General features: G+C 46.3%; 1 protein-coding gene across 1 annotated transcript; it reads right to left on the minus strand.

Annotated features, from left to right (window-relative positions):
* Positions 1–8,916: 8,916 nt before the first annotated feature.
* LOC123403128 lies at positions 8,917–13,490 on the minus strand. The gene is made up of 12 exons (XM_045097095.1): positions 13,477–13,490; positions 13,303–13,386; positions 13,119–13,202; positions 12,935–13,018; positions 12,748–12,849; positions 12,515–12,583; positions 10,722–11,134; positions 10,461–10,645; positions 10,264–10,374; positions 10,093–10,182; positions 9,775–9,990; positions 8,917–9,534 (listed from the first exon to the last, which is right to left on the minus strand). Exons 1-11 carry the CDS (start codon positions 13,488–13,490, stop codon positions 9,805–9,807), a joined length of 1,422 nt encoding a protein of 473 aa, XP_044953030.1. The 3' UTR covers positions 8,917–9,534; positions 9,775–9,804.
* Between the last annotated feature and the right edge of the window lie 2,890 nt (positions 13,491–16,380).

A 16,380-nucleotide genomic window follows, 5' to 3' on the forward strand; every position in this document is an offset into this window, starting at 1 on the left:
TCAAAATAAAAGCTACAGAATAAACGGATAGCGACAAGGGTGAGGTGATGATGTGTGTTGTAAGAAATTTCAAGGTTGATGTGATCAAAACATCACATGCTCCTCTACCATCGGGATTAGTGTTGAACCTAAATAAATGTTATTTGGTGTTTGCGTTGAGCATGAACATGATTAGATCGTGTTTATTGCAATACGATTATTCATTTAAAGAGAATAATGGTTATTCTATTTGCTTGAATAAATACCTTCAATGGTTTATTGAATCTCGATCGTAGTGATACACATGTTCATAATATTGATGCCAATAGATACAAAGTAGTAATGATAGCACCACTTACTTGTGGCACTGACGCTTGAGTCATATTGGTATAAAACACATGAAGAAGCTTCATACTGATGAATCTTTGGGCTCACTCATTTTTGAAACGTTTGAGACATGCGGACTATGTCTATTGGTGTAAACGCATGAAGAAACTCCATGCAGATGGATCATTTGGACTCACTTGATTTTGAATCACTTGAGACATGCGAATCATGCCACATGGGCAAGATGACTGAAGGCCTCGTTTTCAATGAGATGTAACAAGAAAGTAACTTGTTGGAAGTAATACATTTTGATGTGTGCAATCCAATGAGTGTTGAGGCATGCAGTGGATATCGTTATGTTCTTACTTCACAGATGATTTGAGTAGATACTAGTGTATTTACTTGATGAAACACAAGTCTGAATTATTGAAAGGTTCAAGTAATTTCAGAGTGAAGTTGAAGATCGTCGTGACAAGAGGATAAAATGTTTACGCTATGATCATAGAGATGAATATCTGAGTTGCGAGTTTGATACACAAGTAAGACATTGTGTAAATTGTTTCACAACTAATGCAACCTGGAACACCATAGTGTGATGGTGTGTCCGAACGTCGTAGCCGCGCCCTATTGGATATGGTGCATACTATGATGTCTCTTATCGAATTACCACTATCGTTTATGGGTTATGCATTAGAGACAATCGCATTCGCTTTAAATAGGGCACCACGTAATTTCGTTGAGATGACACCGTATGAACTATGGTTTGGAGAAACCTAAGTTGTCGTTTCTAAAAAGTTTGGGGCTGCGACGAGTTTGTGAAAAATTTCAGCCTGATAAGTTCGAACCCAAAGCGGATAAATGCATCTTCATAGGACACCCAAAACAGTTGGGTATACCTCCTATCTCAGATTCGGAAGCAAAGTGTTTGTTTCTAGAAATGGGACCTTTCTCGAGGAAAAGTTTCTCTCGAAAGAATTGAGTGGGAGGATGGTGGAAACTTGATGAGGTTATTGAACCGTCACTTCAACCAGTATGTAGCAGGGCGCAGGAAGTTGTTCCTGTGGCTCCTACAACAATTGATGTGGAAGCTAATGATAGTGATCATGAAGCTTCAGATCAAGTTACTACAAACCTAGTAGGTTGACAAGGTCACGTACTGCTCCAGAGTGGTACGGTTACCCTGTCTTGGAGGTCATGTTGTTGGACAACAATGAACCTACGAACTAAGAGCAAGCGATGCTGGGCCCAGATTCCGACAAATGGTTGGAGGCCATGAAATCCGAGAGAGGATCCATGTATGAAAACAAAGTGTAGACTTTGGAAGAACTACTTGATGGTCATAAGACTGTTAAGTACAGATGGATCTTTTAAAGGAGGACAGACGATGATGGTGAAAGTCACCATTAAGAAAGCTCGACTTGTCGCAAAGATGTTTCCAAAAAGTTCAGAGAGTTGACTATGATGAGACTTTCTTGCTCGTAATGATGCTAAAAGTCTGTTGGAATTATATTAGCAGTTGCTGCATTATTTATGAAGTCTTGCAGATAGGATGTCAAAACATTGTTTCCTCGATGGTTTCCTTGAGGAAAGGTTGTATGTGATACAACCAGAGGCTTTGTCGATCTTAAAGATGCTAACAGGTATGCAAGCTCCAGCGATCCTTTTATGGACTAGTGCAAGCATCTCGGAGTTAGAATATATGCTTTGATGACATGATCAAAGCTTTTGGGTTTATACAAAGTTTATGAGAAACTTATATTTCCAAGTAAGTGAGTGGGAGCACTATAGAATTTCTGATGAGTATATGTGGTTGACATATTGTTGATCGGAAATAATGTAGAATTTCTGGAAAGCATAAAGGGTTGTTTGAAAGGAGTTTTTCAAAGGAAAACCTGGATTAAGCTACTTGAACATTGAGCATCAAGATCTATAGAGATAGATTAAGATGCTTAATAAAACTTTCAATGAAATGCATGCCTTGACATGGTTTTGAAGGAGTTCAAAATAGATCGGCAAAGAAGGAGTTCTTGGACAAGGCCATGGACAAGTGTTGTCACTTGATAACGGGATCACGTCATTAGGAGAATGTTGTGATGTACAAGACCCAAACTATAAACATAGCATATGATCGTGTTAGTTTGTTGCTACCGTTTTCTGCATGTCAATGTATCTGTTCCTATGACCATGAGATCATGCAACTCCCGGACACCGGAGGCATACCTTGTGTGTATCAAACGTCGCAACGTTACTGGGTGACTATAAAGGTGCTCTACAGGTATCTCCGAAGTTGTCTGTTGGGTTGGCATGGATCAAGACTGGGATTTGTCACTCCGCGTGACGGAGAGGTATCTCGGGGCCCACTCGGTAATACAACATCACAATAAGCCTTGCAAGCAATGTGACTAAGGAGTTAGTCTCGGGATCTTGTATTACGGAACAACTAAAGAGAATTGCCGGTAATGAGATTGAACTAGGTATGGAGATACCGATGATCGAATCTCAGACAAGCAACATACCGAAGGACAAAGGGAACAACATACGGGACTAACTGAATCCTTGACATAGAGGTTCAACCGATATAGATCTTCGTAGAATATGTAGGAGCTAATATGGACATCCAGGTCCCACTATTGGTTATTGACCAGAGAATGTCTCAGGTCATGTCTGCATAGTTCTCCAACCCGCAGGGTTTGCACACTTACGGTGTGTTTGGTTGTCTGGGTAGCTCCAACCTGTATTGCATGGACAATTCGGACTGAACTTGGCCAGGTTGGATGGATGCAAAGTTGAATTGAGATGTTTGTTTGGTGGACTGTAGGATATCTATGCGCGAGAGATGTTGTATACCACAGATGTTGTTTGGTAGGCTGCATTAATAATTCTGGAAAAAAATAAGTTTTAGTTATTGTATTTATTGGAATATCCTCAAACAAGTAAAGAAAAGCTGAACCGAAAATCAAGTTATATTAGAGCTTAATTTCATGCATTAGACCTGTTGTTTTGGTCTCAAATTGAAAAGCAGACACACTGAATTGTAGATGGACATTTAAATGGCAATCCACAGCCAAACAACACCACTAGCTAGCAATTAGTACAACGAATTCAGATGAACACAAAACCGATGAATTGATTAGCATGAGTTGACGTTCGTTTCTCAGACAATACTTGGAATCCCACCCCAGCCTCTCACCATTCAAAGCAAAAACAAGGTCAAGATTAGGAGATTACGAATACCAAATACAAGATCTGGAACAAATATGTAACAAACATGAAGCACATGCGCCATCCATGAGCAAATCACAAGACCTTGCAAGAAAAAATTGAACAAACATCTTGGCACCTCCTCGGCCTCTGGTTCCCATCCACCACACTCGGGTCAATGGGGTGGTAGATCCGGCAGAGAATGGGCGCCAGGAAGGAGGCGTTGGGGGCGGGCCTCTGGTTCCCACCGACCCAGATCCAATCCATGGGGTGTGGATCTCGCAAAGCAGCACACGTTTGTGAAGGCATCTTTGGCAGTAGAGTTTGATGGAGCTAGCGTTGGGAAGACATTGACGAGGATTCAACCATATCCATCACGGATTTGGGGACGGCGACGAATAGCGAGGTGAGAGCTCGAGCGGGTAACAAGAAAGAAATGAGGCGAAAGGCGAGAGGACGCTCTGACCCCTACCTCCACGGGCCAGGACCGCGAGAGAATCGCTACCCACGCCTGCATTGTGGGTGCAACCAATCTGCACCAGTTGGGCCTGCATGAGCCAAACGCCTGAATCCTGCGTTCCCCACAGCCTGGCTAAGAGATGTCCTTTTGCATCAGTTGGGCCCGCACAGGATACCAAACATGCTAAATTTTGCATGGCGGGTGCGCCCCAGGTGCGACGCAAGAAACCAAACACGTCCTTAAGGTTTGGTCATGTTTCGGTATAGTAGAGTTATAGGTGTTGGTGACCGAAAGTTGTTCGGAGTCCCGGATGAGATCATGAACGTCACGAGGAGCTCCCGAATGGTCCGGAGGTAAAGATTGATATATAGGAAGTCCTGTTTTGGTCACTGAAAAAGTTTCGGGCTCATCGGTAGTGTACCGAGAGTGTCGGGAGGGTACCAGGGACCATCGGGAGGGGTGTCACGCCCCGAGGGGACTCATGGGCTGTGGGAGGAGACAAACCAGCCCCTAGTGGGCTGGCCTAAGCCCCCACTAAGGCCCATGAGGTTTGAGAAGGAAAAACCCCAAAGGTGAAAGAGGAGGAAAGGGTTTCCAAGCGGAGAGGAGGAATCCTACTCCTAGTATGATTGGAGTAGGACTCCTCCACCTCCAATTTCGGCCAAACCTTGAGGGTTTGAGGCTGCCTCCTCCCCTCCCTCCCTCCTATATATACTAGAGGAATTAGAGGCAGCCCTGACCCTAATTGCCACGTGCTCCCTCTACTTCATCTAGATCGTTTTCTCCTCTAGTCTAGTTCGGCGGTGCTTAGGCGAAGCTGTCCCGGAATAGTTCCACCACCACCACGCCGTCGTTCTGGAGAACTCATCTACCTCTCCGCCCCTCTTGCTGCATCAAGAAGGCGGTGATCGTCATCGAGCTGTACGTGTGCTGAACGGGGAGGTGTCGCTTGTTCGTCACTAGATCGGGATGGATCGTGATGGGAGTGCGGGACGGATCATGATGAGATCGTGGGACGGGCTGCGATTTGGATCACGAGGATGTTCCACTACATCAACTGCGTTATATAAGTTTACGCTTAGCGATCTACAAGGGTATGTAGGTTCACTCTCCCCTCTCGTAGATGATCATCGCCATGAATAGGTATTGCGTGTGCGTAAGAAATTTTTTGTTTCACATGAAACATTCCCCAACAGCTAGTTCCAGCAGTGCTCTGTGGGTTGTAGTTCTGTGAGAGCAATGACACGGAGAACTAGATGATGGATGTCGCTGATGCTTCGCTCGCCTGCATCGCTCTCCTAGCGCTCGGGAAGGTTATGGCCACAGAAGAGCCATGACATACTTCAAGGCTCATTTACTACCTTGCCATCATTATGAGCTTGTCCGAGATGTCATACGTCGCTGGTGTACTGATCATGAGGCTTCTCGGACACTTTGGCACCATTGATCAAGGTTGTGCATGGGCTCCTCATGCTTCTCTAGTTGTTCTCTCATTTAGGTGGTGCACATACGAGTGCCTAGGCCTCATTCTGAAGTCTTAAGTTCCTCGGAGCACTGATGGCATAAAAAGAAAAGACATGGTTGAGTTCAAGAGAAAGTGAATGAAGAAACATTTGAATCTTTTTTGATTTGCTACCTGTTGTTTTGTTATAATTCTGGTGTACATTTTAAGTTACTATCATTTCATGTCAAAATGTCTGATCTTGGTCACTCAAGTTCGTGTGTATGGTGAAATGCTACTATCACGTATTTTAGAGCTGGAAAAACAACAAGATCAATATTTCCTTCATTTTTGTGAGTAAAAAGACGCCATTCTTTGGAAGATTGTGAAGAAAGCAGCCTCTTGGCTTCCTATCAAACTATTATCAATAGCTCGTGTTATGTTTTGATTTTAAGAAACGCGTTAATTTGTATACACCTGAAGTTTTTCTATCCTCATATATAACATTTAGCATCAAATCTTTAAATTAACTATTGTTCATTGGTACTTCCTTTATTTCTTAGTTTTCCATTTTTCTCTTCTGAAGAAAAATAAGTCCTGAAAGCATCTCGCAAAGTTTCCCAACCTGAAGCTAGAAAATATGGGAGGAAACTAGGGCCTAAATCTAATTGCCTTTTAGCACCTTGCAACAAATTTTGTTTACCTCGAATTAGACAAATCCGTTTGCATCCTCAAAAGAAGAAAAACAAATAGCTATTTGCTTTAGCTTATGAGTCGATAAAAGAAGACCAACACAGCCTGCCTGGCCTAGCTTCGGCATGATTTGATCAAGAGAACAAGGAAAGTTTGTTTTTTTAAAATATTACTCGAACATAGTTGATCCACTCATGATTGATGACAAAATGATAACAAATATTTAGTTTGAGTAACATTATTTTATACTACAGCATTGTTAAACATCTCTCTATGGCCTCTCTTATGTTAGTACATTATTATATTTTTGTTTACTTTATTGCTATGCTTTCTTTCTTGGGTAGCTTATGTTTTTATTTTTTATATAATAATCATAGTTTTAAATAGCGATGCTTCAAATTAGCTACAACAAGGCTATAATCGACTATTTCATAACTTTAGTGGATAATTGTATATGAATACTATATAGCTAGCGTCATCCTGCTCAAACCATTATAATGAACTATATCGATGCTATAACCAGCAATTAAGACCTTGATAATAATACATGCATTGCACATGCATGTTTACTAGTTGATGCAAGAGGTAGAAAGGTCTGCGCTGTGAGAATTCAAGATCAAATAGACCCAAAAAACAGGGAAAGGATTTATTTATTTTTTGAAAGGGGGGAAGGATTTTACTTGCAAGTCAGATGTGTACGGGTACCACATGAGACACCTAAACAACCTCTCCAACATCAGCACAAACTGCTCATGTTTTTTGCTAAACTGTTAGGGGAGTGTTCAGTAATGCTACACATGCATAGATTTACAAGGGTTTTACAGGCAGTTAAATTTTGATTGAAGATTAAGGAAGATGAGGGCCCCACTCCATTGAAAATCAGGAAGAATGTTAGTTAGAAAGATAAGCCCTTTGTATGTTTAGCATTTTTGTTTTCAGCTATATTGCAAATTGTACAGATATTACCAAAAACAGATATTCGATGTGTAGCAGCCAAACTCACTATCTCAATCCTCGATTCAATTTCTCTACAAATTTACAAGTTTTGAAAACAACACTGGCACATAAGAAAAATGCCTGCCTGGGTAGTAGCAAAGCACCCCATGAATATCTCTCTCACAAATTTTGCAACAGCATGGAAATTGAAGGCACTGGTGACATTGACGCTTTGGAGTTGCTATACATATATTATAGATGTACTTCTAACGCGAGCCGGGCTTAGGCGGGCGCGGGAGGAAGAAAGGAAGTGGAAGAGCGTCTTCTCCTTTGTCCTTGTGCAACACAGGAAAGCATCCCTCCAACCATGTTTGAGCCTATGTACACCAGGGGGCAAAAAAAGGAGAATACCTTGTCTCGCTCTCACTTAGAGCATCTCCAACAGCCGCGCTTCGCGTCGCGTCCAAAAAATGTATTTACAGCGCGCGCGTCGGCTGGTTTAGCGCAGGGATAGGCGCTGGCTCCAACAGCCGCGCTATAATGCAGCGCGCGCGCCGCTCCAGCAGTGCTCAAAAATGCAGCGCGCGCACAACATTTTGTAAAATAGATTTCATTAAATAAAAACGATATAAAGTTATTTTACATATATTGCAACTAGATAGGTAGTTCGAAAACATAGATAGATAGTTCGGTGCTAGATAGTTCGAAAACAAAAAAACTCCTAGTCGCTCCAGTCATCTGCACCATCATCATCGTCGTTGGTGTCGTCAGAGGTTGACATCAACCAGATGTCAAACCAACGCTCATCTTCTTAAGTGAAGAAGGACCTCCCGCCTGCATTGACGAGGTCGGCCTGCGCAGACGCCAATGCCTTCCGACGACGCCTGTCCAACCGCTCCTCGCGGCACCGGCGCGTGTCCTCCTCGCGGCGCCGTTCCCAATATTCCTGCTCGTAGGCGACGTCCTCCGGGTGGCGTCGGCGCCACTCCGCCATGACCCGCTCGTCCTCCTGGGCGACGAGGAGACGGCGCTGCAGCAATGTGCTCCGCACGGTCTTGTGCGGAGTTTAGACGAGGCGGCGGGGCCAGGTCTAACGCCTGCTGGAGCGTGTGGACGTCCGGGAAATTCATCTGGGGGCGCGGCCTGCCTAGGCGCCACGCCGCCGCGTCGAACGCGCGGGCGGTCTCGTGCGCCGTGCCGTAGGTGCCGAGGCTCAGCCGGAGATCGCCGGAGCGTATCTCGGCGTAGAACCCGCCGTTGGGGCGCTGGCGGACGCCGCGGTAGCCCGACGCAGAACGACGGCGCGACGGCATGGTGGCGTGTCGGCGCGAGAGGCAGAGAGAGCGCGCTGGGGCGGCGGCGCGAGAGGCAGAGGGAGAGAGAACGCGGCGCGAGAGGAAGCGGCAGCGCGCTGCCTTTTATGGGCGCCGCGTCCCGCGCGCCGCAAAAATGACGCGCACGCTGCCGCCTTCGCGCGCGCTAGCGGTTCCCGCGCGCGCGGTTTTCCCGCCGCCGCTGGAGCGCGCAATTCTGTCCCGCGCGCGGTAAAATGCCGGTTTAACGCACGCTCCTTTTTGCGCCGCTGTTGGAGATGCTCTTATTCAAATACTACCGTTTTTTGTGACTTCATATACCTTTGCAATTCCTAAGAGTTTTGATTTCCCTTGTCAGGTAAGGAAAAATAGCTCATAAAAATAGCACAAGAAGAGCAGACGAGTAAAGCACAAACTGAATGAAATGAGCACTAAGGACTCATTTGGTAATTCACCGTACAGCTCCATTTACTCCGGGAGCGAGTAGAGCCACGGGGCGGAGGGACTCCAGGACCCCCAACAATCCATATTCATTCCAATCACACAAACATCCCAGCAACTGCCCAAAACATCTAACCATCCAAGCATATTCATTCCAAAACAAACAAACAAACATCCCAGCAAGTGACCAAAACTTCTAACCATCCAAGCATATCCTTTCAGGTCGCACAAACAAGAAAACAAACATCCCAGCAAGTGACCAAAACTTCTACAAGCATACTCCCAGGGACCAAAGAATCTCTCGATTTACTCATGTTAAACCACTCCACTCCAACCAACCAGGACATACCTCAACAAACACTCAGGCGCTGGGGTTCCAATCTATTGAAACCCCAACCCGGGGAACGGCACCCAAGTCCATGATATTCACATGACCCTTGACGCCAACAGTAAGGCCTTCTCCCAAGTTATTCTTCAAAACAGCAGACAGCACGCCCGAGCTTGCAAGGCGAAGCTTGAGGATAGAACTCGGATCAACATACTCGATTCCGACTGCAGCAACAGTACTCTCGGTTGTGCTGCAATGCACAAGCTGAGCCGCGATCGTCAGCTCAGACGTCAGTAGAGGCGCAAAGAGAGTGTAAAGATCCTTGCAGATCGCCGATCGGTGCATCAAATCTTTGACCATTGACTTCTCCTGCAGCTTGTGGGTCATCATCACCAACAGCTGGTCTCGGTTATTGCTGTATACAACAACAACAAAAAACCATCAATTGGAAGGCAATATGGTACAAACAGCAGGAAAGCGGACTGATCCTCTTATTCAGCCAAACACATTAACCACAACTATACCAAAGTGGAAGGGCCACTATCTAAGGTATTAGTAGGCTGGTTTGAAACTGTGTTGAGTAAATAGGCCGCCAAGCAGGATAAAAAACAGTGCCCAAATACAAACATACAAGAATGGTGGTTTCAATACTTACTACTGCAGTCCAGCTGTGAAGGTACTGCTGCTAACAGATCCACCAACTGAATAGATGTTCCGCCCGACATTCCCAGGGTGCACCTCCATGCTCCCCCCCCAGGTTGAAGGCTTTGGTGCCAAACAGACCAGATAACGACAGCATGGCATCACCGCGAACAGGATGCATGCTGACGTTGGCACGAACAGCAGCATTCTCGTAGAACGCATCCAAGGTCTATTACAAGCAGAAACATCAAAATGAGCTAAACAGCAATATCAGCCAGCATTAAGAGCACTAATCCATAAATGATATGACAAAAGCTCTGGATGGACTTACAGTGGAAGAGTCACGGAACGGGTAACACATACGGATTTTTGGAACATAATCAGCACCAAACGCGCAAGGGAAAGACAGTAGTGCGCTAACCTGCATCATTGACCACTGAGATTGTAGGTACAAGAATGGATTAAAAGCCACACAGAAAGCCAGCAGTTGTTGGTTACTTACATGACTCGTAGGATCAACTTTTATGTCGAGACCCATTGATCCATGGCGAAGCTTCAGCTGATTCCCAACGATTATCTGCACAGGAGACTTGTTTGCAAAGGAGGACAAGAGCTGCAAAAGAATACAGCAGCTTAATCAATCAAAACGATGCAGCCAATATCAGCAATTTGAAACATGAAAGATTCTCAGGCACTCACCATAACATCATCAAGCCGGGGCTCGATCGGCACGCTCATATTAGGCTCGAAGTCCTTGAACAAAACATCTCTGGTCCGGCGCCCAATGTCTTCAAATAGGCCAGGATTATTGCTGGGGAAAAAACGCTCAATAAGAGACTGCTCTACTTTCGGATCAAGAAGTCCCAATTTTGAATCAAAAAGCCCTGCAAACACACAAATGTCCTCAGCAGATAAAAAGAGAAACTAACAACGCCAAAACTAAGAGGTGAAAGAGCTTACCTGCAGTCAAACAGACGCCACCAATTATGGTGGCATAATAAGAGACAAGGTCACATATGTTTATAACCTTCTTCGGGAAGAGGGCGAGCTTCTCAAGCCTGCTCAGAAGATCACCGGCCTTTGAGGGGGGGAGTGGGGCCTCTTTTAGTGTGGACGACAATTCATCCATTAGTTTGAAGATTTTGTCGGCGGTATCAGCACTTGTTTCCTGGGACTTGACGCCGGCATCAACAGCAGCCTTGACCTCCTTGGAAACTTCGTCTAGGTGGCGGAAGACCTTCTGCATAATCTTAGAGTTTGCAGAACTGCAGGCCTCGATAAGTGTGTACTGGTCTTTCGCAGAATTGTCAACCGCAGCCTTGACTTCTTTCAAGCTGTGCTCAAGAGAGGCCTTGAAATCAAGGAATTCTTCCCTGCATTACAAAAGAACAGTAACAACTATATATAGTCAGCTAAACAAATAAATACAAGAGGAACAATTAGGCCAAAGGCAAATAAATAGGAACTTGGAGTATCACAGCGAAACAAAGAGGCAAACAACAGGACACAGCTACACAGAGCAATTTTTTCTATGAAGATTGCAATGTAACTACTATAAATCATGATGACAACTTTAAACGACAGAGCATTTCTTATTGGAAGATTGCATTAGGAAAAGCAGCTGACAAATTTGCAACACAAATTATAATAGATGTACAAGAACACAAAATTTAACCAAGCTTGCATATAGCTAAAACTAGATTGCACATAAGCAATTGATCAGCACAAGAAATAGGTAAACCAAAGCAAAACTTAAGTAATAATATAGACTTAGCCAGAGTGAAATTTATCAAGTGTTCATCAGCAAAATGAACATATGGTCAGGATATCAATGTAACAACAGGCACAATTGAAACAAAATTAACTCGGTTCATACAAAAATAAAATTAATAAGAAAACCATAGAGTCCTGCTTTCATACAAGGACACGAATTCCCACAAGACTAACATAAAACATGGAAAAAAAAACAGAAGTTTATTATCCGGACTTCAAAATAAAATTTGAAGTTGTCCAAGTTTTAGTTACTTACTTTACATAAGTTATTGAAACAATAATATAGACTTAGCAAATCAGGGTTGGACTAGTCTAAAGAACAACACAAGATACATTCGGTTGGACATCTTGGAATTCCTACTTTACAAAAGAGCACTTGCGGACATCTTGGAATTCCTACTTTACAAGAGAGTGCTTGTAACTCCAATTTCAACAACAATGTTAGAATTCCAATTAATGTAGAACAGTTGTACTCCCTCCGTCACGGTTTAGAAGGCGTGCATGCAAATTCTCTAAGACCTAGGTGGTTATTAATTGGCTGTGAAATGAGTTAAAAAATAGCATTCACACTACGCATGCATACAGAAGTAGTACAACGGAGTACTAATCAGCTGCTAGGAGTAAATGCAACGCGCCTTAATCTTTGTCTATTTTGGAAACGCACGCAAGTCTAACGGTGCCTTCTAAACCGTGACGGAGGCAGTAGCAGAATATGGTCAGAGAATATACTACTTCACAAAATATAAAAAGTGAGAAGGTCAGAACGGTAGTTCTCTCCAGGAATTACTCATTCAAGATTTTAGATGTTAAATGTATCTGTGTAAAACCAATAGTTCAACAAAATGAATACGTGTTAATTTAGAAAAACAGCCTGCCATACGAACATTCTCTCCACAAGAAGGATACGAACATTCCTCAGCACGGTTCAACAGGTTATCAAATATTAAACTGATGGGGATGGCCCAACAAATGAACTTTACCTAGTGATGTATGTTGTAGGTTCTTTCTTCTCTTGAGCATTGAAGTACTTTCCCATGGTTTGCTTCATACTGTTCATTTGAGAGAGAGGGGGGGTAAGCAACAGAGCCACTTGGCAAAAGGGTACTGAGGTTGGAACTGCAGGTGCATTCGAGTCTGTGACATGTGGGCCCAACACAGGTGGCTGGCCCACGTGTCACATACACAAGAGTTAGGGCACGAAGCAGAAACTTACTGTCTGGCGTGGCACGCTGAGGCGGCTGCCGCTCGTGCGAGCTTGGACAAGAAGGACTCGACGGGCGCGTTGCCAGGTAGAACACCCTCATCTGCGCGATACCTTGGAACCAAACGCACGAGGAGGATCAGGATTCGGAGAAGGGATTCGTTCGTCGAGAACAAACAGGGACAAAACGAGATCTCACCTATCCCACTCATCACGATCTGCGAACGTGTTCTCCTTGTGGCCATCGGAGTGGGCCTGGCCTCCGGGGTCTCCATGGCCTCGCCTGAAAAAAACCAAACAATCGGCGGTGAGGAGGGCTTGATGAGAAGAGAGATCGGACAAGAGATCCGTCCGGAACAAACAGGGACAAAACGAGATCTCACCTGTCCGAGTCATCACGATTTGCCTGCGTCTTGTCCTTGCGGCCGTCGGAGTAGGCCTGGCCTCCGGGGTCTCCATGGCCTCGCCTGAAAAAAACCAAACCATCGGCGATGAGGAGGGCTTGATGAGAAGAGAGGTCGGACAAGAGATCCGTCCGGAACAAACAGGGACAAAACGAGATCTCACCTGTCCGAGTCATCACGATTTGCCTGCGTCTTGTCCTTGCGACCGTCGGAGTAGACCTGGCCTCCGGGGTCTCCATGGCCTCGCCTGAAAAAAAACAAACCATCGGCGGTGAGGAGGGCTTGATGAGAAGAGAGGTCGGGGAAGAAACGGGGAGGTCAGATCCGCGGCGGTTACCTGTTGTCGGCCATCGGATTCCGGCAGGCGGTGTCGCGGCGGCGGAGCTAGGGTTTTGGGTGGGCGCGGAGGCGGAGCTAGGGTTTTGGGTGGGCGCGGGGGCGAAATGGACGGGTGGGGGTCGCGACGTGGTGGGATGGATATATGCCTTGGGGACGGCAGTGCTGGGCTTTGTGGGGGTCCAAATGGAGGATTGGGCTCTCTGCGGCGATCATGGATCCTTGGGGGCTTTCTGGTTGGGCCCGAATCATGCGAGGCTTTTTCAGCAGTCTGTCGCGGTAGCAGGCAGCAAGGAAAAAAATTGCCCTGCCCTGGAGCTGCATCTGGATTGATTTTCTCCAGGCAGCAAGGAAAAATCTTTGCAACAAGATGAAATTTCCACAAAAACAAGTCAAACTCAATCTTACCCGGCCCATCCTAGATAGGTTTGTGTGGAGTTTGGTAAAAAAAATTGTAGATCCGAGGGCAAGGTCGCCAGATCTGCAAAATCCATGGGTCAGAAGCGATGAATTTCATCATCATACAAGTAAAGTTGAGAAAGAGTTGTATACGCGAGGCAGGCCTACCTTTTGCCTTGTCGTCGTCATCCTTGCTTTGCCAACAACCATGAAGGGCATGGCAACTTTTTCTTCCTTTGCCAACAAACATGGCATGGCAGAGGACCTCTCTCCATGGCTTTTTCTTGTTTGCGAGAGAGGGAGAAGAAGATGCGGGCAGAGGACCTCTCTCTATGGCTTTTTCTTGTTTGAGAGAGAGAGGAAGAAGATGCGGGCGGCTAGGGTTGGATTGGGTTGGAGGAGGAGGGGAAAGAGCCAGCTTATATAGGGCAAGAGCTCCGCCAATTCAGCTGAATCAGTAGACCTCCTCACTCCCTGGCCCACCCGCGCGCGAGAAAAATACACGCACGTCGCTACGCTCTGCGGAGAGGAGCTAGTTACGTTGTGGTTCGGGGCGTTGGAGCGTCGTGACTAGCTAGCTTTGTTGCCATCGGGAGCCGTGACGACGTAACGTAACTAGCTCCTCTCCGCAGAGCGTAGCGACGTGCGTGTATTTTTCTCGCGCGCGGGTGGGCCAGGGAGTGAGGAGGTCTACTGATTCAGCTGAATTGGCGGAGCTCCTGCCATATATAAGCTGGCTCTTTCCCCTCCTCCAACCCAATCCAACCCTAGCCGCCCGCATCTTCTTCTTCCTCTCTCTCTCAAACAAGAAAAAGCCATAGAGAGAGGTCCTCTGCCCGCATCTTCTTCTCCCTCTCTCGCAAACAAGAAAAAGTCATGGAGAGAGGTCCTCTGCCATGCCATGTTTGTTGGCAAAGGAAGAAAAAGTTGGCATGCCCTTCATGGTTGTTGGCAAAGCAAGAATGACGACGACAAGGCAAAAGGTAAGCCTGCCTCGCGTATACAACTCTTTCTCAACTTTACTTGTATGATGATGAAATTCATCGCTTCTGACCCATGGATTTTGCAGATCTGGCGACCTTGCCCTCGGATCTACAATTTTTTTTTACCAAACTCCACACAAACCTATCTAGGATGGGCCGGGTAAGATTGAGTTCGACTTGTTTTTGTGGAAATTTCATCTTGTTGCAAAGATTTTTCCTTGCTGCCTGGAGAAAATCAATCCAGATGCAGCTCCAGGGCAGGGCAATTTTTTTCCTTGCTGCCTGCTGCCGCGACAGACTGCTGAAAAAGCCTCGCATGATTCGGGCCCAACCAGAAAGCCCCAAGGATCCATGATCGCCGCAGAGAGCCCAATCCTCCATTTGGACACCCACAAAGCCCAGCACTGCCGTCCCCAAGGCATATATCCATCCCACCACGTCGCGACCCCCACCCGTCCATTTCGCCCCCGCGCCCACCCAAAACCCTAGCTCCGCCTCCGCGCCCACCCAAAACCCTAGCTCCGCCTCCGCCGCCGCGACACCGCCCGCCGGAATCCGATGGCCGACAACAGGTAACCGCCGCAGATCTGACCTCCCCGTTTCTTCCCCGACCTCTCTTCTCATCAAGCCCTCCTCACCGCCGATGGTTTGTTTTTTTTCAGGCGAGGCCATGGAGACCCCGGAGGCCAGGCCTACTCCGACGGCCGCAAGGACAAGACGCAGGCAAATCGTGATGACTCGGACAGGTGAGATCTCGTTTTGTCCCTGTTTGTTCCGGACGGATCTCTTGTCCGACCTCTCTTCTCATCAAGCCCTCCTCACCGCCGATGGTTTGGTTTTTTTCAGGCGAGGCCATGGAGACCCCGGAGGCCAGGCCTACTCCGACGGCCGCAAGGACAAGACGCAGGCAAATCGTGATGACTCGGACAGATGAGATCTCGTTTTGTCCCTGTTTGTTCCGGACGGATCTCTTGTCCGATCTCTCTTCTCATCAAGCCCTCCTCACCGCCGATGGTTTGGTTTTTTTCAGGCGAGGCCATGGAGACCCCGGAGGCCAGGCCCACTCCGACGGCCACAAGGAGAACACGTTCGCAGATCGTGATGAGTGGGACAAGTGAGATCTCGTTTTGTCCCTGTTTGTTCCGGACGGATCTCTTGTCCGATCTCTCTTCTCATCAAGCCCTCCTCACCGCCCTCTTCTAATCAGACAGATATTTGCTGAACCTCTCGAACTCGTTGCATATCTACAGAAGACATTGACGGCAAATTAGCAAACCAGGGCCTGGACGGGGAGAAAATATGTGCACATAAAAACAAGCAAGGCCGAATTTATTTACTCACAAGCCTACCTGGTAAGCCAGCTCTCTTGTGTGGCACAATACAAGAGCTGCCACCTGACCAGCAGCAGGGTCAATCTGCTGGAGAGACGACAGGACAAAGACAGCAGTCTTCCCCATCCCGGATTTTGCTTGGCAGATGACATCCATTCCGAGGATTGCTTGAGGGATGCGCTAATGTTGCAC

The sequence above is a fragment of the Hordeum vulgare genome, chromosome 1H (genome assembly GCF_904849725.1).
Source record: "Hordeum vulgare subsp. vulgare chromosome 1H, MorexV3_pseudomolecules_assembly, whole genome shotgun sequence".
Lineage (NCBI taxonomy): Eukaryota > Viridiplantae > Streptophyta > Magnoliopsida > Poales > Poaceae > Hordeum > Hordeum vulgare.

Excerpts from the sequence above, each read along its gene's own strand:
- LOC123403128 (XM_045097095.1), bottom strand. Across the intron at positions 13,203-13,302 it reads AATCGTGATGACTCGGACAG|GCGAGGCCATGGAGACCCCG; the intron begins GTGAGATCTCGT and ends GGTTTTTTTCAG. Across the intron at positions 9,991-10,092 it reads CGTTCCGTGACTCTTCCACT|ACCTTGGATGCGTTCTACGA; the intron begins GTAAGTCCATCC and ends TGCTTGTAATAG.